At 42.3% G+C, this 27,252-nt stretch overlaps 1 protein-coding gene across 1 annotated transcript in view; it reads right to left on the bottom strand.

Annotated features, from left to right (window-relative positions):
- The window catches only part of LOC148477669 (transmembrane protease serine 11C-like), a 366,464-nt gene that overhangs the window by 326,288 nt on the left and 12,924 nt on the right, over positions 1 to 27,252 (bottom strand). Inside the window, exons 2-4 of the mRNA XM_088456393.1 lie at positions 21,277 to 21,416; positions 4,917 to 5,047; positions 749 to 882 (exon numbers count right to left, since the gene is read on the bottom strand). Coding sequence (XP_088312519.1) covers positions 749 to 882; positions 4,917 to 5,047; positions 21,277 to 21,290 — 279 coding nt within the window. The 5' untranslated portion in view covers positions 21,291 to 21,416. The remainder of the gene's footprint in view (positions 1 to 748; positions 883 to 4,916; positions 5,048 to 21,276; positions 21,417 to 27,252) is intronic.

The following is a 27,252-nucleotide window of genomic DNA, read 5'->3' as shown; positions in this document are numbered from 1 at the left end:
AAACAGTATTCAATATACACAGAGACACTCCATATTGCAATGAAGAGAATTCCTCTTATCACTTTCAAAATAATTATTTGAGGAACAAACAAGTACCAAGAGTTACTAGCCTGATGTACTATTGTAGGAGCAAATTAAGTTAATATAGCTTTGAGGAAGAATATAACTACAATTGCCAGTAACAACTATACCACTAATACTATTATCTGGTAACATGGTGTATCGATTTATGCAAAACCATATATTAAAACAAAATGAAAAGATGCTGAAATTTGTATGTAATGTTAGGAGTGAAATTTCAGAGGAGAGACACTCACATGTATGAGGATATTTGTCTCCTCAGTATCACTATGCTGCCCAGGGGCGTATTAAGAGAGGAGGGGGCCCGTGTGCATTCCCCATCCGGGGCACCCTCCTCTCTCCCCGGTGGCTGGCAGCAGACTGACGTGTATGACCGCAGACCACAGCATCAGACTCTGGGCACTAATCTGCATGCGCAAAACACCGGAAAAATGACCGCAGCGGGCATTTTTTGGGGTTTTGTGCAGGGCTGAGACACCCGATGCGGGACCTTGGAGAGGTAAGTGTTAGGTAATATGGGTGCTGAGTGTGTGGTTTGGGTCCCTCCTGGACTCAGAGACCAGTGAGCACCGCACACCCGGCACCCTTTTATAGATACGCCCTGATGCTGCTTATGTGGATTTTAGCAGAAAGAATTATATTGAGCACATACATTAAAACTACTTACAAATTCTTCAATTTGAGCAGCCAAGGTCTGAAATCCAGGGCTATTTCCGTGTCCATAATCAGCTGTGTAGTTTAAGTTTAGGATCCTAAAGGAGCAACTGTAGTAAACAGAGTTGGTGCTTGCACTGTTTATACCTATGAAAGAACAAACACTTTAATAAATCTTATCAAAGTTATTTTTAATCAACAATTTCCACTCAGAACTAAATTAATGCTGTAACACCAAGTACACCTGCCTGGAAGGGAATATTCTATTAGATACTTACCTTAGGTCTCCGGACAACCATCAATTCTACTGCTAAAGAATGTTGAAAATGTTTCAGTGCTCCAACAGCCCTTGTGCCAAGCTACAATGTGGTCATTCATACATTATTGTTTTATGTATGAATTATTTCATACTGCTATGTCTAATGTCCATACATTAAATATGGGGCCAAATGTTATGGGTTGTCTGTTTTTGGTAAATTGCGAGTTTTGTGGTAAATTCGTACTTTTTCACAACTCTCCAATGTAATAGGGTGTCAGGGCCTGATTCAGAGCCGGACGCTCTGACAGAGCGGTCACTCTGAATCAGGGCCGGCCTTCTGTTTTTTAGAGCGGCCTCCTGGCCGCTCGCATAGCATAGCTGTGGGTGACCACCCACAGCTATAGCGAGCAGCCAGGAAGATGGTCGCGATGGTCAAGACCATCGCGACCATCGGGCTTACGACGAGACCCTTGTTGTAGGGTCTCGTTGCCGCAAGCCCCAGAGAGCTTTCGGCTCAAACAGAGCCGAAAGCTCTCCCATTGACATCACTTGTGATGTCAGTGGGGTCGGCCCCAGACGGTAGGCGTTCCCATGGGAACGCCTCCGTCTGGGCAGCCACGCCCCCGGCCCACCCACCAAAGGGGGCGTGCTGTCACGCAACATCGACAGCACGCCCCATTTGGTACGAGACCCGGAGCGACGGTTTGCCCGTCGCTATCCGGGTCTCGCGCATGCGCACAACAGAGCTGGCTCCATCATGCGCATGCGCACTGGACCACCATCGACCCGCTTGCGAGCGCATAGCGCTCGCAAGTGGGTCTGAATCAGGCCCTCAGTTCAATAGAACTCGCATTTTTTCAGAGTTACTAAAAATCGCCATCATCAAATCGCATCCAGATGTTTTCCCATTTAAAACACTCAACTTGCCCAATGTAATAGGGTGCGAGTTTCAAACTGACAAAAAAAAGTTTACCAAAGATCCCAAATAATAGACCAGCTTCAGGATAGCAAATTTATCCTGAGCAGTTCAGAGTAACTCAGAAACATGCACATATCCATGAGATACGGGCATTTTTCTGTGTGTACATATGAAAATAGTTTGAAAAGATGATGTGCAGCCCCTCCCCAAAAGCATAACCAGGGCCAGGCTTCATAAAGCCTGTCCTGGTTCTAAAAATACAGGGGACAAAATCCGTAGGGGGCCCCTGTGTATTAAGAACCAGGGTTTTGCTGTGAAAAATAGTGGACAAAGGGCCTAATTCAGACCTGCTCGCGAGCGCTCGCAAGTGGGTCGATGTTGCCCAAGTGCGCATGCGCACGACGGAGGCGGCTCCGTCGTGCGCATTCGTGATACCCGAATAACGACGGCCAAGCTGTCGTTATGGGTCTCGCACCAAAGGGGGGGTGCTGTCGATGGTGATTGACAGCACGCCCCCTTTTGGGGGCGTGGCTGCCTAGATGGAGGCGTTCCCATAGGAACGCCTACCGTCTGGGCCCGGCCCCACTGACATCACTAGTGATGTCAGTGGGAGTGCTTTTGGCTCTGATAGAGCCAAAAGCACTCCAGGGCTTGCGGCAGCGAGACCCTACTGCAAGGGTCTCATCGCAAGCCCGATGGTCGTTATGGTCTTGACCATCGCGACCATCATTTTGGCCGCTCGCTATAGCTGTGGGTGGTCACCCACAGCTATGCGAGCGGCCAGGAGGTTGCTCCAAAAAGGAGCAGGGACGGCCCTGATTCAGAGCGAGCGCTCTCTCAGAGCGTCCGGCACTGAATCAGGGCCAAAATGAGTAGGGGTCCCCTGTAATCTCCATAATGAGCACCAGACTCTTTCTAGCAGGGGGGTAATGCCACAGAAAGGGAAAACCTTTCACCGGTTTCCCTGGCCAAAGCATTATCCCTGACCGCTAGTAAGCCCAGGCTGGGGATACCTGGGGAGCTGGGGACCCCCCCCAATAAAGGAGTCCCCATCTCCAGGGCACCCCAGGCCTAGGCTGATAGCCTGGGGCTATCCCCGGCACCCATGGGTGGTGGATGCTGGGTTGATAGTGTCAAAGTGTAGTGTAAAATAGAGGTGTAAATATTGTCTTTTGCTGTGGTACTACACGTCTCAGCAAGCCTCCCCCGCGTGCTGGTACTTGGAGAACCACAAGTACCAACATGCGGGGCATTACGGGCCCGCTGGTTTCTGTAGTTCCACAACCAAAATAATACTTAAAAAAACACAACACACACCATATCAGTAAAAGTTTATTATAACATACATGCACACTCACACTCACTATCACACATACTCACCTAGTATCCCTGATTACATCATGTCCCCTTGCCCAGTAGGATTCCATAGGGGTACCTATGATAAAAAATCCATACTAACCTCTTCTATGCATAGTTCAGGTCCTCTTCGTTCCATGTAGGCATCCAGGGGGTTAAAAAAACAAACCGAAAATTAACGAAACCATGCCGGACAGGAGGAAGGGTATGTGTTTACACATGCCTTTCCTCCGTGCGAATGACTGGGGCCCACGTGTGCCCAGTCATTGCAGGAGGCGCCAGCCAATCAGTGGGTGTCTCCGTCAGAGCTGCTCGCTGACTGGCTGTGTGCGGTCAGCCTGTCTCCTCCATAGACTTCAATGGTGAGAAATCTCCATTGAATTCTATGGTGGGAACCATGACATTGTATCCAATGATGTAACCACAAGGTTGCTTGAGGTGAACCTTGTGGTTACATCATTGGATACAGGGCCTGATTCAGAGCTGAACGCTCTGACCAGAGCACACGCTCTGAATCAGGGCCCTCCTCCATGAAAATGGAGCAGCCTCCGGGCCGCTCGTATAGCTGTGGGTGGCCACCCACAGCATATGTGAGCGGCCAAAAAGATGGTCGCGATGGTCTTGACCATCGCGACCATCGGACTTGCGATGGAGACCCTGCGGTAGGCTCTCCCAGCCACAAGCCCTGGAGTGATTTTGGCTCTATCAGAGCCAAAATCACTCCCACTGACATCACTAGTGATGTCAGTGGGGCTGGCTTCAGACGGTAGGCATTCCCATGGGAACGCCTCTGTCTGGCAGGAATGCCCCCGGCACGCCCACCAAAGGGGGCGTGCTGTCAATCAACATCGACAGCACGCCCCCTTTGGTGCGAGACCCGGAGCGATGGAATGCCCGTCGCTCCCCGGGTCTCGCACATGTGCACGACAGAGCTCCCTCCGTCGTGCGCATGCGCAGTGGGGAACATCGACCCGCTTGCGAGCATCCTGACGCTCACGAGCCGGTCTGAATGACCCCCACAGGCCGTCATATTGTCCGAGTACACATTGCTAAGTATGCACCCAGCTTTAGACTGTGAATTTATATCTGTCATAGGTCTTCTGTTGAAACACTTTTCTTCTTTCAGACCCTTTAGTGTCAGTTGTTTTAAGAAATTAACATACAATACATACTGTTTACTCACACTTTTCACTTTTATATGCTCATAAGAGTAGGTATGGCCATCAAAGCGTTAGCCATTGATGGTTCCATCATTGGGAACAATCAATTGTTTGAATCTTCAATAGTTATTACTTCAGTAGGATGCGGTGGGCACTGACCGGCATGACTGGTGGCGGAATTAAGTGGTGGACCAATCATAGTTGGGGCAGGACTAAGCAGATCGCTATATATGCAGGGCAAAGCTCCATGCCCCCCTGTGCTGGGAGAAAAAAACATCAGTACATCACTGCCATTGATGGCAGAGAACCATCGAACCGTAGCAATTTATGACAAAACGATTGACCATCAGTGGCAAACCATCGATGGATTGCTCTGTGACGTTTAATACAGTATGAAGCTCTTGTTAAATAAAGTAGTAGATTAGTTAGACACTCTAAGCCTGCAATCTTTATTTTTGTCAAACTGCAAATTAAAAGTACTTCTTACCATTAATGCCTACAATTACGACAGCAGAAGTCACAGCTGCAATAATAACCAATAATAATATAATGATGGCAACAGCTATTAATATCTTGCGATGTCCACTTAATTTCCTTGGTAGACCAGCTTCATGTGACCTAAAAATAACCAAAGAGACAAACAAAAATAGGAAATGTGTATGAGCAAACAAAAGCACAATAAAAATAATTTATGATGATTTAATTTATAAAAATTGTTGGAGGAGCAAATTGGACATAGGTTAATTATCATGTAATAAAAGTTGTCTTTAATTGAAGGGATTCTTTTGGATGGATTATTACTTGAATTCATTGCTGATTTGTAGCAAAGTCAGGATTTTTATTCATCACTGGTAAATTGAAGTGCTCACTATTCCACAGACATCATGTGACACGTGAACTACACTAGTATTTTATTTAAAGAAACAATTATTCAGATATTAATTGATTAATATTTAATAAAAGCCTAACAATATATTTTCATCAGATTGGACACAATGTAAAGCATAAGAATAATTAATTTGTTTTTCTGAGATCTCAAACTTTAGAGTTGGTAGAAAAATTGGGGCTCCACTTCGGGAGGTCCGTGCACCCTCTCTGAGCTGATAGGGGAAAGAGAGGGAGGAGGGAGGCTTAATTTCTCCAACAGGAGACTTTCCAATTAATACCTGTCAGGCTATTATGTGCAGTGTATGTCCGGCTTGAAAAAGCCCCCATTGGTGGTGCGAAACACATCAGAGGTTTGGACCCCTGGATATTTCTGTGACGCCTACTTGTTTGCCGGTAAAGCCTGGAACTCCGGAGAGACGGACATACACTGCACTGTTAGATGTGAACCATCTTTCAGGTTGAAGCTGAGACCATACCACCGCTTACTAAAGGACATAATAACCTGACAGGTATTAATTGGAAAGTCTCCCGTTGGAGAGATTAAGCCTCCCTAATCACTCTCTTTCCCCCGATCAGCGGTGGTATGGTCTCAGCTTCAACCTCAAAGGTGGTTCACGTCCAACAGTGCAGTGTATGTCCATCTCTCCGGAGTTCCAGGCTTTACCGGCAAACAAGTAGGTGTCACAGAAATATCCAGGGGTCCAAACCTCTGACGTGTTTCGCACCACCAATGGGGGCTTTTTCAAGCCGGACATACACTGCACATAATAGCCTGACAGGTATTAATTGGAAAGTCTCCTGTTGGAGAGATTAAGCCTCCCTCCTCCCTCTCTTTCCCCCAATCAGCTCAGAGGGGGTGTACGGACCACCCAAAGTGGAGGTCCGTACCCATGTCCGTGTCCCATGTCATGAACAACACAGAGGTATTATAATATTCATTTGTATTTATATTGATTGCGACTACAGTCTATTAGACTGAGAGACTTCCTATATATTCAAAAAGGAGGACATTTGAATATCTATACACCATTAGGAATTGTGGCCCTGATACAGAGCCGGACGCAAGTGGCTGCTCGTTCGCTCCGAGCGATGTTTGCCCAACTGCGCATGCGTACGGATCGTTATACGCATGCGCGAACCACTCAGTGCGGCCGAAATTCATGTGCTCGCAAAATAGCGAATACCTGATAATTTGAGTGACAGAAAGAGGCGTATGTGGGTGGTAACAGGGGAAGGTGCTTGAAAACGGGGAGTGGAGATCCGATCGCAGGCGTGCTTAAAGGTCAAAACGGGCGTTTTATGGGTGTGCATATTTAAAACAGCAGCATCATTGACCACGTCACTGGGTTCTTTTATAGCCAGAACTGCTCGCAAAATTGTGGTAGCAAAAACCAACCACAAGAATAGCGAGCAGTTCATACCCTGGTCGATGTACTCGATTAATCTAATAAATAGCGGACATGACGTAGGATGCGAGCGGCCAGGGGGCGTATTTTTCCAAAAAGCTAACGCAAGTTTTGTTCGCTCGTTCAGACCTAGAGGCGTGAACAGACCGCAAACAGCGAATGGTTCATTTGAATAGCCACCCCTTGTTTTAGAACGAACGACCGCAAATAGCGAGTGGCTCTGAATGAGGGCCTGTGTGTGGACACAATAAAAATCCGCTGTTGATATATTGAAATCAGTGTAAAATATAAGATCCACCTCCTTCAACTAACTAATCAAGAGGAATAATAGTTAAAACTTTTCAAGTATAAATTCCTGTAATATTTATTTTTATTCCATGAAGAATTTTATGTGATGTTATAGGATTATTTTTGTTGACCGGTCAATGAATTATATTATATGTGTAATAATAAATATGTTTATAATTTTGCATTTATGACTTTCATCTACAGTATCAGCGCAAAGGTGTTTTAATGTTTTTTTGTGAAACACCTGGTATCTAGGTGTATCTATATGTGCAACCACAAGCACAGTAGCTCTTTGCTGCTTGATTGATAATATTTAATATTATTTTAATTGTGATTTACTATACTATCAGCGCCAGGTCTTTTTGTACAGTTGTTAGAAAAATTGGGGGCATGCAAGCATCGCAGTAATTACAAAAATATTCTGTGTATATTAATGGATCCAGAGCCATAAATTGTGGGTGTGCAAATCATCTAGTATGCACCGGCCTGTCGTTTTTCAAGTACAGCCTGTAAAATTGCAGTTAGAGGCTGATTGGATGGTACTTTGGAGTCTATTCATGTAGAACATAAACTGGCTAATGAAAAGTATCACTATCGCATCACATTGATGTGATATACTGTATAGTGATGTTTAGTAGCCATTCATGTACACTTACCTGTCTGACATCTTTGTTTGGTATCCGGCCCCTCCACGATACCTGGAATCAGTGAGAAGCCCAATATGTCTGCTTCTGACTGTGCATGGCCGGCGTCTGATAGCAGCAGGTCAGGTGCTGGGCAGAGAGCAGGGAAGTATTCAACTTCCCTGTTCTGCTTGTTTCGCAGTACAGATTATTCCATCCTGAGATGGCGAATCTGTACACTGCAGAGGAACAGAAAGCTGAGTTTTCCGTTCTTTAATGAATTGCACTCACCATACAAAAGTATGGTGAATCGGTGATACAATTCATACACAAAGCGGGGGTGCCGCTGGAGAACGAATAACCTTCTCCATGGTAACCCACTGAATGATTTGCAGAATGCAGTGAAAATCCCTGTTTTCAGCTAAACAGGGCTTTTCACTGCTATATGATTAGACCCCTTTATCTCTCTCCACTTTATCACTCTCCAAGGTGTGATAAATTTATCCCAATAACTGAAACAGTACACAAAAAATAACATTTTCCACATGTGAGGGAAGCTACAGCTCACATCTCCCCTCTCTTGTGTCAAATAAACAAAGTGGCCCTTCATATAATGTGGTAGGTTGTCTAGCTTATAAAATGGTTGGGCTAACTTATTCTTCCTACACATAGGAAGCTTTTAAATTATAGATATAACAGACACCATGTTTTAGTTTTGGTTTTGGCAAAACCACCCTCAAATGTTATGGTTTTGGCAAAATCACCCTCAATTGTTATGGTTTTGGCAAAATCACCCTCAATTGTTTTGGTTCAGATTCGGTTTGGTTTTGGACTTCTTTAAAATTGATAAAAACAGCCAAAATCTCGTAAATTCGACCCATTTACATGCTATCCAAAACCCGAGGTTCAGTTTTTAAATCCGAGTACTGAACTTACAGCAGACCCGAGCTAGAACTCGGTTCTACTCGGAACCCCAAAAGTTATCTGAGCCGGGACTCGATTCAACTCGGATCAGGTGTGTTTGTTTTTCAGGTAAACCGAACTGTGACATTTTAAAAAAAAAATGCATTTTCATTTCAAGTGCAGATTTTTTTTTTGTCAAAACCTACACTTAAAAATCTGCTTTTTACTATTTTGGAAATATTGAAACAACAAACCACATAGAGGGGTATTCAATATGGGAGCGAAAAGTCCGTGCTGGACTTTTCGCTCCACATTGGAGATTTTCCTAGGATAAAGTATCGGACGCGCGCCCGCTTTATCCCCGTATTCAATTTGAAAGCTACGAAAATGGGACCCGGCGAAGTCCTGAACCTATTTCCCTATTTTTAAACAATTTTTTACCTTTTTTTTTTTTTTTTTTTTTCCACCCCAAATTTTCAATCATTTTTTTGGGGTGTCCCTATTTTTTTTGAAAAAACTTTTTTTGACACAGTTTATTTTAAAATGACATTCCCAGGGATGCAGGCTATTTTTTTTAAGCCTGCACCCCGAAACCCCAATTCTGCACTTTTTTTCGGCACCTATTCAGTGGTGAAAAGTTATCCCCTTTTTTTTCAAAGACTTTTCGAACCTGCAAAAAGTCTTTGAAATTGAATACGGTGTAAAACCAATACCAGCGAAAATGACGTCATCGGTGCGAAATTATCGCAAAAACTGACTTTTCCCTCCAAATTGAATTGCCCTGATAGTGTTTCTTTCTGGTGTTTATAAGATGAAAAAAAATCACATTTGCTTTTGTTTCCTTTTCTTGAAATTTCAATAACAAAAAACTTTTTTGGCATTTGGGTTAAACTTTTCTTGGCATGTTAGAAAGACTAAAAAGGGTAAAATGGTAATAGTATTTTCTGAAAATACAAAGTCTTCTGAAAAAATAAAAAAACAAGTTATAATTTGTGTGCGTACCGCATAAAATAAATTAGTAATATTGATTTTGGAATGTGATCGGCACTAACGTCGTATAATGGCCTTAGGCATTAGAACAAGGGTGAGAAAAACCCCAGCAGTGAAGGGGTTACAGAGGCATTCTCCCCCAAATTGAGGAAGATTGTGGAGACTCATGGTGTAGAGAAATTGTTCTGTTACATGTTGATGGTTTCTTAGGAAGATAATATTAGAGTGCTTTATAGTTCATACAAGTAGGAGTACTTATGTTTACCGGAAATTAAGGAGTACCTGTTTTTAAATTAACAAATGAATATTATATACAAGTAAGGAACCAGTAGATGGGGTATTTAAAAAAAAAATCCCAGTGTGTTTATTTTGTACATTATACGTATGCTACAGTATTCAGTATAAATAATTCACCCTGCTGAAATGGCTGCAGTGTGTCAGAGGGGAGATCACACAAAAGCTACATTGTCCATTTCTACAGATTCTCATCGTCATCATAAATCGCTCCAAGGAATCCCTCAACCATGCTGGTGACACTTAAGCCAGGTACACACTAGACGATATACTCCCGATCGGACGACATATCGTCCACATTGCCTAGTGTGTACCGGTTATGTAGCTGACAATGCGCACTCCCGTGTGTCGTCAGCGACATCTTCCGGATGCAGGTCTGACAGGCGATAACGTCAGCGGGGGCTATGCTGCCGAATGCAGCATGGCCCACACTGTCGCTCCGTTGCTCCCGGCATCTGCAAATGTGTACGCACTTGCTGATGCCAACACCCCAATGGGTCCCGTCGCTAACGAGGTTGGTACACACTAGATATCGTTTAGTGTGTACCGGCCTTAAGGGCCGAATTCAATCAGCCACGACAACCCATCTACGTGTGTAAATGTGACTTTTTACGGTCAAAGCAAATTTTAAGCTATTCAACTAGCATGCAAGTTGACGTACGTTAATTCTCCATGGGATTATACGCTAATTATTTCACAAAATGCTAAATAATGGGATACAAGATGTAGGACAGGTATAAGGTGGTGCCGTATGAATGGGACAGGTGTTTTTAAGCTTGCAGGTGGGAGTTACAGATAACACATTTTTAAAGTGGCTTAAAATTACACAAATATCTACTTACATGCATTTTAATGCACCCCAAATGTATCCAAAGTATTCACTATTTTACAGAAGACACTTGCTTTTTATCTTTTTTTCACTGATTTTGAAAAATGCATATACAGTAACAGCCATTTGACACAGAACCCCAAATACTTTGTTTTTTTCCACTATCAGACTTCTAAACAGTTATCCAATATTAGTTTGCATTTTTTGGGGTACAGGCTGATTTCCCCATATTCACCCACACTTAACGTTGGTATTACCAGCAAAAATTGTTGAACAAAGACCAGAATAAGCTTTTTCCAAATGAATTGCATATTAAGTGGAAGCGTGCATACATGAGTTAAGGAAAACTAGTAGAAACCTGTTGAAATCGACGGTTCGATTTTCTAAAAAACTCATATCAAGCAACTAATGTAAACTTTATTTGATTGACAAAAAAATATTACAAATTCATTCAAAGACTTCAGTAAAGACAATATTTTGAGTCCATACATTTTCAGCAGGTAATCCAGGTGCATCTTCGTGAGTGATCTTTACTGCAACAGAATCCTTTGATTTTGCTCGAGATAGGGCAATCTAGAACATACCATGTGAGAAGAGTGGTTCAGGCAGTTAAAATCTGACTTTGACTTTCCGTTGCGCTTTCCAATTGTAAAGCGCAACGGAATATGCTGCGCTATATAAGAAACTGTTAATAAATAAATAATAAAATAAATAAGTGTCTGTCCTTGACTTAATTCAATAACTGCCAGTTTGTTCTCTGCCTTCTCAACTTCTGCCATCATCTTGTACTTGTGGACTAGAAGGTTGACTTTGAGCATCTTTTCATGCAGTTTTGCCATCAGATTAGGATCGCAGGTTGAGTTCCATCCAATTTTCATTTCAGTTGCCTCAGCAATGTTGATAATGTAAAGATATGTATAAGATTGCTCAAAAATGTTCTGAGGATGCAAAGAGACAATTTGTAATGGAGCTGGCCATTGATCTTGAAAGTATATGGGCTACATTCTACAGGTAAAAAAGCTTAATTTGCTACAAAAGAAGCTAATGACATTGCGCTGTTGTATTTCCTGATGTTGTCTAAGAAATTACGCTTGTCAGAGTTGCCATCTTTCTTCAGAAGATTTTCAAGTAATGAGAAATAATAATAAGAAGAAGAAAGAGTTGGTGACAGGAGAACTTTTTTACCTTGGCAACAGCTACAAAAGTAAAAGTTTGTCTTGGTGCCAACATTTTTTCGCAATGGAAATGTAAAGCTCTGCAGAACTCACATTCGAAGGACAGAGGGCCTAGATTGTAATAACCCACACAAAAAAAATCAGGATTCAATACGCAGCAAAAGGTGTGGTTTACATCTTCTTATACAAGTAGCTGGCATCAAGAGAGGAATCACTTCTGCTTCTTCTTCATCTGATGTATCGGGCAACAAAAAATATGCAAAGTGCTCAGAGTGGTGATGTCCCAATTGGTTCAATGTCTCACTGATGTTCAAGATGGGGTGGTGGCAAGGCCCTGTTCAAATCGGGGATTTCAAGGTTTGCCATCAATGCCTCCATTTTGGTTGGCTGTCTAGAGGTTGATGGCTGAGGGCTGGATAGTCTGGGCCTCTTTATTTGGTTTCTCTTTTTTTTGCAGCTGGGAAGACATGCAATGGGTAAGTATGCAACAGAAATGTGTATATCTGTCAGTGAGACAGGGATGTGCTGCTGCCAGTGAGGCAATGTGCTACTTTCCTGTGAGTAGAATCTGTATCAGTCAGTAATGCTGTTGTTTACAGATGGATTTGTTTACAGGTGGTTATGTGACAGTTGGAAGTAGTTCAGGTGAGTAGTTACACTGGGAAAATTATGGCTGTTGGGAAATAATGAACAGTCACGTGATCTAGTGTGTCCAATCATGTTAGTGGGAATGCTGTCATTATAAAACACTACTTTACATGGGAAATTTGCAACTCCATCACGCCAAAACCGTTGTACCAATCTAATTCTTCTCTTTGACTGGTACATCTACTGTACATGGCAAGACCTTTATTTTGATGCTACACACATTCAAAAAAGATCCAAAATAGAAAGCCTAGAGGATGGCAAAATATTCAACAGAAAAATAAAAATAAATGTTTATTAACAAAAAATCCCAAAACGGGATCTTTAACTTATCATCCAGACACTTAAGTGTGGAGGAATTATCAATTCAGGGGAAAGGTCTAAAATTTTCCATTACAACAGAACCCATTCTGTTTGATCCATTTGTCGCATTGAACAGATTCACCAGGTCACTCTGCCGTAGGAGATATTTTTCTAATAAATCCCTAAAGAAAAATCAAGAGGAAGGAATACCAATCATCTTAGATCATCAAGATACAGAGGCTGTGGGAATACTAACAGAACTTCTAGAAGAAACTAAATCTGAGATTACTTCTTCTTTCTCCACCAATAATTCAATAATTCCATTGTTTAATGTGATAGATAAGAATATGTGTAAAAACAATCTGAATTCTTCCCCATGTCTGCGAAAACAAATAACATCAATTTGTTTTATAAAACAACATTAGAAGACTTCAGAAGTCTGTGCCTAGTTAAGAAAAATACCAAATCCAATCTTAATAAATGGGAAAAAATAGCTTATCAGAATTTGACTAAAGATAGTTTGATTGTAATTAGAGAAGTCGACGGGGGGGGGGCTAGTAATTCTGAATAGAGCAGATTATATCAATGAATCATTAAGACAACTGAAAGATAAAAACTTTTATAAAGAATTGAGTGCCAAGCCCACTAGAAGCTTTCTGGATGATTTGTTGAGGATTTTGGATATTGCTGTGGTTAGAGGGGTCATATCCAAGGAAGAAAGATAATTTTTGTTTAATCTGTTTCCCACAGTTCCTATTTTTTAGCACTTAACGAAATTGCACAAATCCCTCACTTCACTCCAGGGTCGTCCTATAATTTCTGGGATTAACTCTCTTTCCTCTAATCTTTTCTTTTATGTAGACAACTTTTTACAACGACGGGTAATCACTTTAAACTTACAAATAAAAGATACCACCCATTTTTTTTACAAAATTAAGGGATTGGTTTGGCAAGACACATATGCTTTTCTAACACTAGATGTCACTGCACTCTACACCAATATACCATTTGGGTTTGTCTGTGATCCATTCCAGATTGAATAAAGATGGGGACTTAACGGAGTCACATAGAGATTTCATTATAGAAGCTATACAATTTATTCTAGAACATAATTATTTTTTATTTCAGGATGTTTATTACAGTATCTCCAAATCATGGTACAGCGATGGGCTCCAGGTTCACCCCGAGTTATACCAACCTCTACATGGGAGACTTTGAGCCTTTCCATGTGGAGGGGGGACCCTTCGCGGTGAACCTGGTGCTCTATGGTCAATACATAGACAACCTATTTATAATCTGGAATGGTACACTAGAAACAGCCCTTTCCTTTGTAGACTACTTAAACACAATTCTTACAACTTATTTTTCACCTACAACTTTAACACCTTGAGTATCAATTCTTGGATGTGACTCTTCAAATAATAGACAATAAAATAGATACCTCTAACTTTCAAAGGCCTATAGATGCAAATAATTATTTACACTTTCATAGTGAACACTACAGACCATGGAAAACCAACATTCCAAAAGGGCAACTGCGAAGAATAAAAAGAAATTGCTCATCTCAAGAATTGTTTGACGCACAAGCAAAACATATGATCAATAATTTTAGGGATAGAAAATATCTAGGACCTCTCTTAAAGAAGGCATTAGAAAAGGTCAACAATTTAGATCATTCAGAGCTTATTTCTATAAAATTAAAAACAAAAGGAAAAAACCCTTATGGAAGAATCTTTACTCTTTGTATGCAAATTTAACACATTTTCAGGTGACAAAAAGAATATTGTACAGACAAATTATGCCATTCTTAGATGTGATCCATTGTTGCACAATTGTATACCACCCAAACCCACTATCATTTATAAAAAGAATATGAACCTACAAAACATACTAGCACCAAGTCATATAAAAACCCTCATGTCTGACAAGCAACAATGCATAACATGTAATCATGTACAAAATGGCAAAAAAGCTTGAATCTATATAATACAGATACACAAATTGAAATTAAACAATTCATAAATTGTGACACAAATTTTGTCATTTACATATTATCCTGTAGCTGCCCATGCTTTTATGTAAGTAGAACCACACATCTTCCTAAAGAAAGATTCTTGGAGCACCGGAGGAACATCATCAACAAGAGGGTGAACCACAGTGTTCCAAGACACTTCTTGGATGTTCATCAAAGCAATCCCATACATCTTAAAGTAATGGGTATTGAACACATCCTGTGTACAAACAGAGGCAGAGTTAGGTACTTACGCCTATGTCAACAAGAACTTTACTGGATGTATAGGCTGAACACCATATTTCCAGATGGCCTCAATGAAGCAATAGAGCTCAATTCCATTCGATAACCGAATACACCGGGGATTTGTGGCATGGTGTTAGGGGCTGCCCGGCCCCACAATCCACCCCTGGCTACAACCTGTATGCCAGTATTCCTCAACTTTCAGTCTCTCGTCTACAATTCCATCATATATGAGCTTCTTTATATATCCTAATTTCCCCCCTTGTCCCTTTCTCTTCCACACCTCCCTCCTGGTCTTTGTTATCCTGGAAATTTTTCCCTATCTAGGTTTCAAAAGATAATTTTAAACTGTCTTCTCCATCTTTATATAATTTCTTCCTCTTGAATGTGGTGTATATATATATATATACATTGAAGTGACTCCAAAAAATGTGATTTCCCTAAAGAAAATAACAGACAAAAATAAATAGAATTTACACAAGCAACAGTCAGTTAAGGATATATTATTCACATCAATATTTATATACAATATATTGAAATTGAACATATCTACCAGCATCTATATTCGTGATATATATGATTATATACAAAGAGGTTGTTTTGCAAAGATGTTTTTATAGCATCTATATGATTGGTCCAATGTAATATGATGTCCGATAATAATATAGATACGGCGGTTTAATTTACTGTACTGAAATGAAAACAACCCTATACAATTTTTATTGACTGACAAAATTAAAGTTGTGGACATGACACATGACAACCGAATACCTATTTACATCACGTGATAAGAAAACTAGCCAATCAGAAATACTTAGTGACATCATAGATTACATGATTACAACAGCCCTCTAATGAAATACAGACATGCAAGCTATGTGCCATAGTAGATACATAGCTGAAGCTTACTTCAACAACAGCCAAGGTCACATGACATAACACGTAAACCTCCAGCCATATCAATGATTACCCCTACATGTGATATTCGTGTCACTGGCTCCAGTCCATAGTGATTCTTTATTATGGTTAGTAAAACAAATCCAAATGGAAAATCGGGAGAGCTGTAAGTAATTTTTAAATACTTTTTATATAGTTGAATTTGAATACAAGATCTGTCTGCACTATTTCCCTTAATCCACTGCACATATGGGTAGCATATATTTCTAATCCATTAATTAATTTCCCTGCAATTGGTACACCTGCATGTAATTGATATCATGTTGGGAGGGTATTTATCCCATGGAATAGTTCAAGGGGTCACTAAGCCTCTGACTAAGCTGTGACTAACAGTGAAACGTGTTAGAAGACCCCCCCATCATTAATCCCAGATCACATATCAAATTATAGCTGGTCTAAGTACTACCACCAAGTGAGTTGTTTCTCCGGTCCTATTGAATGCTAACTCATGAAGTACCGAACTACCGGAATCAGCCCAAGAGTGACTGCACGGAGCTGCAGGAATTCCATCACTCCGGGTATTTTCCAGTTGAATGCTGGTCAAAAGCGAGTGAGTTGTTTCTCCGATCCTATTGAATCCTACCTCATAAAAACACAGGATTACAGAAAATAGCCCAAGTGTGACTGCATGGAGCTGCAGAAATTCCATCATCTCGGGAATCCTCCTGTTATATGGTATGGACACGGTAACTCACTTTCAATTACCTACCTACAGGTTAGGTCCTTATTACAACTAGCGACTCTTTACATATTTTGATGCCGGGATTCCCTTCTGGTTTTAATTTAGTACTTACTTTATACACCACCAAGTTTTAAACTAAAAATATTTATTGATACTGGAATGTTTAATTTCTGAAGGTTATTAAAATTCTGTAATATAAATAAACTGACCCTTTTTTTATATATATATTACGTGCAGTGGTTAAATACACACACTACATTTGCTCTGTTCCCACAATCCATATCTGTTCAGCTCCTAAATGTGCCTACACACTAGGCGATATTATGCATGATTTGGCCGATTCCGACGCATCGGAATGACACATTGTGCATAATATGTGCAAATCATGAGGGTCCACTTACGATAACAATGCCGATGCACGTACCCTCCGGTCGTCCATTGTATCTTCAGATCTTACCTACAGCAGGTAAGATCCACAGCATATTGTCCAGTTGACCCGCACTTTGCTAAAGTCATTACTTGACACAGATGCACTGATGATCCCACCTCCCCCAGGGATCCCCCGGCCTTGGCTGGGGGAGGTAATGCTTTGGCTGGGGGACCCGGGGAAAGGGCTCCCCTGGATGTGGCATTACTCCCACGCTAGAAAGAGTTGGTGCTGGTTATGGATAATACTCTTTTTGTCCCCTGTATTTCCAAAACCAGGAACGGCTTAGCTGAGCCCAGTGCTGGTTGTGCTAGATACAGGGGTTCCCTATATCCTTTGTACCCTGTATTTTGACAACTAGGACTGGCTCTGAAAATCCTGATGCTGGTTGTGTTAAATACAGGGGACCCCTACCTTGTTTGTCCCCTGTATTTTCACAACTAGGACTGGCTCTGAAAAGCCAGTAGCTGGTAGTGTTTAGGGGGAAGGGCACGTCGTTTTTTTTTTTTTTAAATTTACACAGATGCTTGCATGGATCTCACTGATCCGTTCATGCATTTGTGTGTCTCTGACAGCCCATTATATATCGTGCACGAACTATAGATATGCAAATCTTTAGATTGTGCATGATTGATCATTGGTTAGATTGTACAGTTTATTCACCATATCATGTTCTGGAGTGCTGGGGAGAGTTCAAGGGAAATCACTGACGATATTGCATCGTCTAGTGTCTAGGCACCTTTACTGTCATTTTTCAAACACAGCCTGTGGGATGGCAGTTAGGTGCTGATTGGTTGGGACTTTGGGACAGATGTACTTAGCTCTGGAAAGTGATAAATTGTAAAGTGATAAAGTACCAAACCAATCAGCTCCTGTCATTTTTCAAACAGCCTGTAACATGACAGTTATGGCGGCCATACATGACGTGATAGGCACCGTGCGACATGACAGGGGATCAGGGGTCCACCATATCGGGCGGTCCCCACACATGGTGCAATCGGGTGGCTGACCGCCCAATATGCCAGCTCCCCCCTCCTCCTCCCACATAGCATTGCATGAGATTGCACATCGCATCCCTTGATCAACTGAACCTGCAGTAAGACCAGGGGGTTCGATGTACGGGTCGCACGCTCGGTCCGACATCAGGCCCATACATGGTGTGGTATAGCAGCCAAATCGTACCAATCAGTCGGATCGGCTGCTTTATTGCACCGTGTATGAGGGCCTTTAGGAGATGAGTGGCTGGTAGTTTATCACTCTCCAATTTATCACTTTCCAGAGCTTAGTACATGTCCCACTTTATCTCCATTCACTTTATCTCCATTCACTTCATCTCCATTCATTTTATCTCCATCCAAGGCTTAGTAAATAGACCCTTATATCTTTGAAACTACAATTTTATTAGTAAAAATGTCACTTAATTGGTGCCGTGGTTACTATAGCGTTTCTTTGTTTTTCTATCTGGTAACAATTTTTTTATCAGAGAATTTTTCTTATTTGAAGCAGCTGTGATCAATAACTGAACTGAGGTCCTGTTTTATTAGTCTGCATCCACAGGATAACAGGGGGTATATTTACTAAAGTGCAGGTTTTTAGAAGTGCAGTAATTGCCTATACCAACCAATCAGATTCTAACTATTATCTTCTACAATGTGCTAGATAAATGATAAGTAGAATCATATTGGTTGCTATGGGCAACACCTCCACTTCTATAAACTTCTATAAAGTATATTTACTTCTATATTTAGTAAATATACCCCCAGGACTTTGGGAAGGGGCAGAGCCAATTTGCTGCACATGATAGCACAGCTTTAATACAAAAGTATCATAAAAAAATCGTGATTAGTGCACTAGAAGGGGTTGCAATGGCATACAAGTACTTACTTATTTGCAAAGTAGATGGAAATATGCTAGTTTTTTTAGCCTTTCTTATGTCTTAAAATATTCCATGCACTCAGCCATATATCAGATTTGCAAACTTGCTTGAATAAGCTGTGACAAGTGTAGTCAAACTTGTATAAGAACCATTTATTTTTTAGTTATAGTTTTATTTTATTAATTGACTAGTTACATCTCCGTGGTCAAAACATTATGTTTGATTGCAATAAGCATCCCAGTAACATGCAGCTTAATAAAATATTGCAAATTGCTTTCTTTCTGTGGTTATATCAAAAGGTTTAAGACGTCTATTCATCGTCCCTTAATGACTTGTTACACAGTTTCTGCATAATTAAGGTTCATCATCAGGGCTCCGATAGGACCACCTGATATTCAGCAAACTCTGAAAAAAAGTTTTCAGAGTTTGCCTGCGAAAACAAACACCATCTTCAGATGGCACTCATTCTGGGAGCCCTGCTCCTTCCTATGGGAAGAAGTTTTGGGAATGAAAAGTGGGATCCCAGCGGATCCCAGTGGCAAACGCAGGATTTCCAGAGGGGGGGTTTCCAAAGTCTTAATTTTAGAGCGAGTGTGGACTGTCAATGAAAAGGGCAGAACTAGTACTTAACCAGCTTTAATAAGCATCATACAAAGTGTATTGTGTGTCATAATTCCTGCATATACAGGACCAGCGATCACAGTAAGCCATTAGATGCGCCAGTAGGCCATCCTGCCTGAGCTGAACGTATTTATTTTAAATGTGGGCACCATTCCAGACTACTGGAGCAAGTCCGGGAGCCTGGAGGAGCAGCAGAAGAACCTAGCACTGCCCTGGACATACTGTATATGTACATATTGGGCTCTATAGCAGTGCATCTCTAACAGTGCATGTTTTCCAGATCTTCTAGTTGGTGCACAGGTTATTTATTACTGGCTGATACATGTTAAAAGATCCACAGGTGGTGCTAATTATTTCATTTGTGATACTGAGAAGATCATGCAGCACAAGTAGCAGTCTATTATATTACTATTTCTATTGTGGTCATGGTGTGGGATGGGGAGGGGGATTTCCAGGCAGACGGAAACCCCCCCTGCGTTTGCCTATGGATCCCTCCACTGCCTCATCACTGCGTAATCAGCGGCTATGCGCATGTGTGACCTGAGGTAATGCATGCGCAGATGCCGGCTACGGGGCAGGTAAGTAACGCTGCTACTGAAGTAGCAGTGTTACCGATCATGGGAACAGCTGCTTTTCAGAGCTGAATTGCTCTAGCGATGATTATCCCCCGCACACCATGATAAATAAACCCCTTAATCACTGCCAGCAGCTTATTTTTGGTATTTGACTTAAACATGTTGTGGTATATTAATAATGTACCCACTAATCCAATTGTGTTAATACTGGAAAACAATATTACAAACGGGAAAATATGTAAACTGATTTCCAAGGCTTTTAATCCATACTTGCCTACTTTTTTTTTCTCCTCCCCGGGAGAAGGCCGGGTAGGAGAAGCAGACGGGTTGCAACGGGGGTGAGGCCTGATGGTAAGCCCACCCCTTTGTGGAAAATTGCTGTGATTGACACAAATTTAAATAGGGGGTGGGGCTAAATGAGGCGATTCTTCAAGAATCACATCATTAAGCCCAGTCCCCTACATGGGGACCCACGATCACCGCGGAAAATGTCCTCATTGTGAAGTGGGCAGAATGTGGGAGAAATGCCTACTCTACCTGGGGTGTGGGGGGTTACCTGACAAATCAGGAGCCTCCCGCGACCTCCGGGAGAGTAGGCATATATGCTTTAACCCCTTTTGTCTGTGTTTTGTTTATAACATTTTATTATATGTAAATATAATGGGGGGGTTCTAGGAATGGCACCCTTGGCAAAGTGAAGGACTTAACGCCACCCCACACCCATCATCCATATAATCATTTTTGCTTATAACGTGGCCATCCATGCTGTATAGGGCATATTATTAAAGATCCTGCCCATAAAAAGTTAAAATGTAGAAGCACAGGGTAAGATACATTAGGGGGAGGTTAAATAATGGATTAGGCGAAACTGAGGAGGATGAGACTGTGTAATAACAGTGGCATAATGGTAGAGGTGTTTGCCAGGAAGGATTGGAAAGAGGGGAGACTGGAGAAGTGTAGTAGGACAAGGGGGAAAGAGGTGCGAGGACGAAGAGACAAGATGTGAGGCCTTGTATAATATATGCAGATAGGCAAAATATTTAAATGCAAGGACATGAGCTGAATTAGAGGGGCAACACCTTAAGCAGATTCAATAAACTAGGAGAATTACCTTGTAGAGTCCATCAGCTCCAAGCAACATGAAGGCAGTGCCGCACCAAGCAGTTCTATGCACAGTATTGCTTTGGAGGGAGATGGGATCTTCTAAAGTACTAGTCACATCCCTCCATGACCTGGTCATGCCCCATCCACCTAGGAAAACAGATGATATTATCAGTGGCGTAAATATTAATTTTGCTCCCCCCTGCCAAAAAAGTTTCAGGCATCCCCCCCAAACCCACCCAAAGATGACATTTTTCTGCGCGTGCCCCTTACAACACATTATGCCACACAGTAATTCCCCTTACACATTATGCCACACAATAATGCCCCGTATAACACATAATGCTACACTAATACCCCTAATAGCACATTGTACCACACAGTAATGCCCCTTACACATAATGCCACACGGTAATGCCCATTACATCCTACCCTGAAAGATCTACCTCACCAACCCTCCTCTCTGCTCCTGTCAATCTGTCACCTCAGCTCAAGACAGGTTGCACAGTTTCTATGTCTGTGTAGAACCAGATTATTGGTAACATAGTTTATAACCTGTAAACTGTGTGTATCAAGTTAGTGCCCCTTATTCAGTGCCCCCTATATTATTGCCGCTGTAGTTATGCCCATTATGCAGTGCTTCCTGTGGTAGTGCCCCTTATGCAATGCCACCTGTAGTAGTGCCCCTTATGCAATGCCCCCTGTAGTAGTGCGCATTATGCAGTGTCCCCTGTAGTTGTGCCCCTTATGCAGGGCCCCCTGTAGTTGTGCCCATATGCAGTGCCCCTGTAGTTGAGCACATATGCAGTGCCCACTGTAGTTGAGCCCATATGCAGAGCCCCCTGTAGTTGTAGCCCCTTATGCAGTGCCCCCGTTTGTGCCCCTTAAAGTAGTGCCCTATGTTGTGCCGCTTAAAGTAGTGCCCCCCAGAACTTACCTGACCCCAGTACTTACCTGTCCAGCCTGGGCATCACTGACTCCACACGGCCGCTGTCCAGGCAGCCGCTTCCGCCACGTTGCAAGGATCTAACTTGATCCTGAGAACACGGCCCCGCTGGCTCCTCACAACGCGGGTAACCATGATATCACCCGCGCACTGCATCACTGGGAACACTGGCTTCTGAAGCAATCAGAGGCTTCTTTAGCCTCTAATCACTTTAGAGGTCAGCGTTCACAGTTGCAGTGGCGCAGCAACAACCCCCGGCGCCCCCAAGCCACCACAGACTCTGTGGAGGCCATTGTCTCCCTGAATGATGTTCCGTAGGGTATAGTCAGAATAATATTAGCTTTCTCAATACTAACAATACCAATGCAAAAAGGTCAGTAAGGAATCCCCATCCCTCTGTGGTGGCAGGGTGCAGCTCATGGTGGCCACTGTCCAGTTCTAGCTGTGACATGGTCCCAGATAGCAAGCTGTAGACTCCTTACTTCTAAATCCTCAATGTCACTTCCATCATCATTGACAGATCCCAATCACCCTGTGATGTGCTGTCTGAGTACTGCAGCTATACCTGCCCCTAGATACAGAGGCTGCAGCTCGGCACTAGATACATATAGGATGCTCTGTTACCTCACTCTGATTGTCAAGAATTCAAATACAGCTGAACAGAGCAAATCAAACTCAATTTAATGAATAATAATAAAGATTTAGAATTGGTCATCTGGCAGCAGATGGGCACCCTAGGGGTTGTAGGATGAGCAAGGTAGTGTTACCACTCTAAGGTCCAGATTTTACCTACAGAAATATTCCCCAATGCCTGCAGTGTCTTGGTGCCTACAGAAATACCAGTCATTGTCATTTTGCGGTTTGAAGCCTGTTAAAAGAGCTGAGTGTTGTTTTAGTCAACTAGTGATTGTCAGTAAACAAGTGGAGTTGTCAGTACACAAGTGGAAACTACAAGACTACAATGCGCTGTTTGGGGTTACAGACTTCATTGTAGTACAGGCTGAGTCTCCCATATCCAAAATGCTTGGGACCAGGGGTATTTTGGATAACGGAATATTCCGTATTTGGAATAATTGCATAACATAATGAAATATCTTAGGAATGGGACCCAAATATACTCATAGAATGCATTTGTGTATTATATACACCTTATACACAAAGACTGCAGGTTACTTTATACAATATTTTCAATAATTTTGTGGCTCAAGAAAAGTTTCTGTACAGACATGAAATTCATTTATGTTTCATATACACCTTATACACACAGCCTGAAGGTAATTATATACAATATCTTTAATAATTTGTGCCTTAGACAAAGTTTGTGTACATTGAACCATCAAAAATGAAAGGTTTCATTATCTCAGTCATGCAAAAATAATTCGGAATATTCCGTATTTTGGAATATTTGGATATGGGAGACTCAACCTGTACTACAATGTCAGTTTCTACTGTTTATTATTTTAATTATTTATGCTATTCATGATTGGGATTCCCAGTGATGACCCCAGACATTTAAAAACAGTACTTGAATCTTAGTATCCTATCAAAAGGTACTGATTAAACCATTATAGGGAAATAGTTTGCTCAATTGACTATTTATCACATCCAAATATACCATTATACTTAAATTTGCTGATGTGAATGACTAATAAATATCTGTAAAGTGCTGCAGAATATGTATGTGCTGTATAAATAAAGGTTAATATATAAAAAATAAATACCTTTCCACTAACAGTCAGTCAATAAATTAACCTAGCAGAGGCTCTATTTATCATACAGTGAAAAGCCAATAGGTATTCACTGATTTGAGCCATGTATCAATGGACTAATGTCCTCCGGTCTTAAGCAGCTTACCATCAATTACCATCATCCTCATAGACATTATAGGGACAGTGGCTTAAATCTACTTATCATGCAGTGTAATGCCTTACTTTCCCCTACTAGGCAACGCCATCTACTGTATACGTAGCATTATCAGAAGCGTCCATATTGCTGACAGTAGACACTTAGCGAAGTCTTTCCGGAAACCCTTCAGCCTGAAGAGCTATGTGCAGTACACCATGTACACAACCATTCCTTTATATAGAAATGACAGGTGCTATGCCTGTCTATCAGGAGGTGGAACAGACATGGCTCAAACAGGACCTTCCCATTGGATTCATGTGAGTCATAAATTGGTAAACGAGGATAGTGTGTTCCAGCAGGCCCTAGATTAAAATTGGGCATGACATTGCTTGCTGGGACCTGAAGTGTGCCAGTAAGTAAAGATATTTTGTAACATTAAACTATAATTATTACCCCATCACCCACATCCCAAGGGTGCTGGGATGAGTTCTCGTGCTATCAGCACAGGAATGGCTTGTTCTTGCTGGTCACTAGGGAATACTGCCCTGTTCTGACTGACATAGGACTGGTGGGGGACCCCACTTTGTGTGTCACTCTGCTATAGTGGCAACAGCCGTGGCTGGTAAAGGCTGGAAATGGTTGTTGCAACTTTGCTACTATCAACATAGGCTTCAAGTGCTAGTGCAGGTAACACTAAGCAAATCCGCTACTAACTGCCATCTCACAGGGTGTGTTTGAAAAATTACAGTTGGAGCTGATTGGCTGGCACCTTATCACATTTCACTCTGTCTCCTAACACTATTATTAATTATTATTATTATTATTATTATTATTATTATTATTTTATTTTTTAAAGAAAAAAAAAACAACAAAGAAAGCAATTTTTAGCAATTTTTCATTTTTTTAGTAGTACATGTGTGTGCATGTGTTTTAATTAGGGGTGAGTGGGTTCGGATTTCTGAAATCCGAACCCCCCCGAGCCGCCCCGATCCGAGGCCGATCCGAGTCAGGCTCAACTTTTCCCGTCTGACTCGGATCTGAAATCGAGGCAAAACGTCATCATCCCGCCTTCCGAGTCTCGCGGGTTTTGGATCCTATATAAGGTACCCGCGTCGGCGCCATTTTCTCACTCAGCTGTGGACAGTGAAGAGGGAGGGTGGGAGTTAGGGCTTGCTGGGCTGTGTAGTGTAGTGTAGTTCTCCATAGGGGCTGTGTCCACTCCAAAGTCCTGTGCAGTGTCCCAGTCCTAAAGGGGTGCTGTAGTGTTGTCCAGGGGGTGCTCTGTCCATCAGGGGTGCTCCCCCCAAGTGCTAAAAAAATAATATTTTTTGTGTGTTTGTGAATTGTGCGCGCAGTAGCCGCACGTGCATCAACAAAGTAGTGCCAAGCGTGCGCCTGTGTCATAAGTAAAGGGCCGGCTGGCTTGACCGTTAAAGGGTGCTGTAACCCCCAAAGTACACTCCAAACCAAAAAAATATATATTTTCTGTGTTTGTGAATTGTGTGCGCAGTAGTCGCACGTGCATCAACAAAGTAGTGCCAAGCGTGCGCCTGTGTCATAAATAAAGGGCCGGCTGGCTTGACCGTTAAAGGGTGCTGTAACCCCCAAAGTACACTCCAGTCCAAACCAAAAAAAAAATTATTTTCTGTGTTTGTGAATTGTGTGCGCAGTAGCCGCACGTGCATCAACAAAGTAGTGCCAAGCGTGCGCCTGTGTCATAAGTAAAGGGCCAGCTGGCTTGACCGTTAAAGGGTGCTGTAACCCCCAAAGTACACTCCAAACCAAAAAAATTATTTTCTGTGTTTGTGAATTGTGTGCGCAGTAGCCGCACGTGCATCAACAAAGTAGTGCCAAGCATGCGCCTGTGTCATAAATAAAGGGCCGGCTGGCTTGACCGTTAAAGGGTGCTGTAACCCCCAAAGTACACTCCAGTCCAAACCAAAAAAAAAATTATTTTCTGTGTTTGTGAATTGTGTGCGCAGTAGCCGCACGTGCATCAACAAAGTAGTGCCAAGCGTGCGCCTGTGTCATAAGTAAAGGGCCAGCTGGCTTGACCGTTAAAGGGTGCTGTAACCCCCAAAGTACACTCCAAACCAAAAAAATTATTTTCTGTGTTTGTGAATTGTGTGCGCAGTAGCCGCACGTGCATCAACAAAGTAGTGCCAAGCGTGCACCTGTGTCATAAGTAAAGGGCCGGCTGGCTTGACCGTTAAAGGGTGCTGTAACCCCCAAAGTACACTCCAGTCCAAACCAAAAAAAAAATTATTTTCTGTGTTTGTGAATTGTGTGCGCAGTAGCCGCACGTGCATCAACAAAGTAGTGCCAAGCGTGCGCCTGTGTCATAAGTAAAGGGCCGGCTGGCTTGACCGTTAAAGGGTGCTGTAACCCCCAAAGTACACTCCAGTCCAAGCCAAAAAAAAAATTATTTTCTGTGTTTGTGAATTGTGTGCGCAGTAGCCGCACGTGCATCAACAAAGTAGTGCCAAGCGTGCGCCTGTGTCATAAGTAAAGGGCCGGCTGGCTTGACCGTTAAAGGGTGCTGTAACCCCCAAAGTACACTCCAGTCCAAACCAAAAAAAAAAATATTTTCTGTGTTTGTGAATTGTGTGCGCAGTAGCCGCACGAGCATCAACAAAGTAGTGCAAAGCGTGCGCCTGTGTCATAGGCAAAGGGCCGGCTGGCTTGACCGTTAAAGGGTGCTGTAACCCCCAAAGTACACTCCAAACCAAAAAAATAATATTTTCTGTGTTTGTGAATTGTGTGCGCAGTAGCCGCACGTGCATCAACAAAGTAGTGCCAAGCGTGCGCCTGTGTCATAAGTAAAGGGCCGGCTGGCTTGACCGTTAAAGGGTGCTGTAACCCCCAAAGTACACTCCAAACCAAATAACAAAATATTTTTTCTGTGTTTGTGAATGGTGTGCGCAGTAGCCGCACGTGCATCAACAAAGTAGTGCCAAGCATGCGCCTGTGTCATAAGTAAAGGGCCGGCTGGCTTGACCGGTAAAGGGTGCTGTAACCCCCAAAGTACACTCCAGTCCAAACCAAAAAAAAAATAATTTTCTGTGTTTGTGAATTGTGTGCACTGTGGCTGCACGTGCATCAACAAAGGAACAGCGCCAAGCGTGCGCCTGTGTCCCATAAGTAAAGAGCCGGCTGGCTCATTTCTTAAAGGGTGGTGTAACCCACAAAGTGCAG

Source organism: Taudactylus pleione, unplaced genomic scaffold (assembly GCF_031769625.1).
Source record: "Taudactylus pleione unplaced genomic scaffold, aTauple2 ptg000703l, whole genome shotgun sequence".
Classification (NCBI taxonomy): domain Eukaryota; kingdom Metazoa; phylum Chordata; class Amphibia; order Anura; family Myobatrachidae; genus Taudactylus; species Taudactylus pleione.
This window is presented reverse-complemented; position numbering and strand designations above follow the sequence as displayed.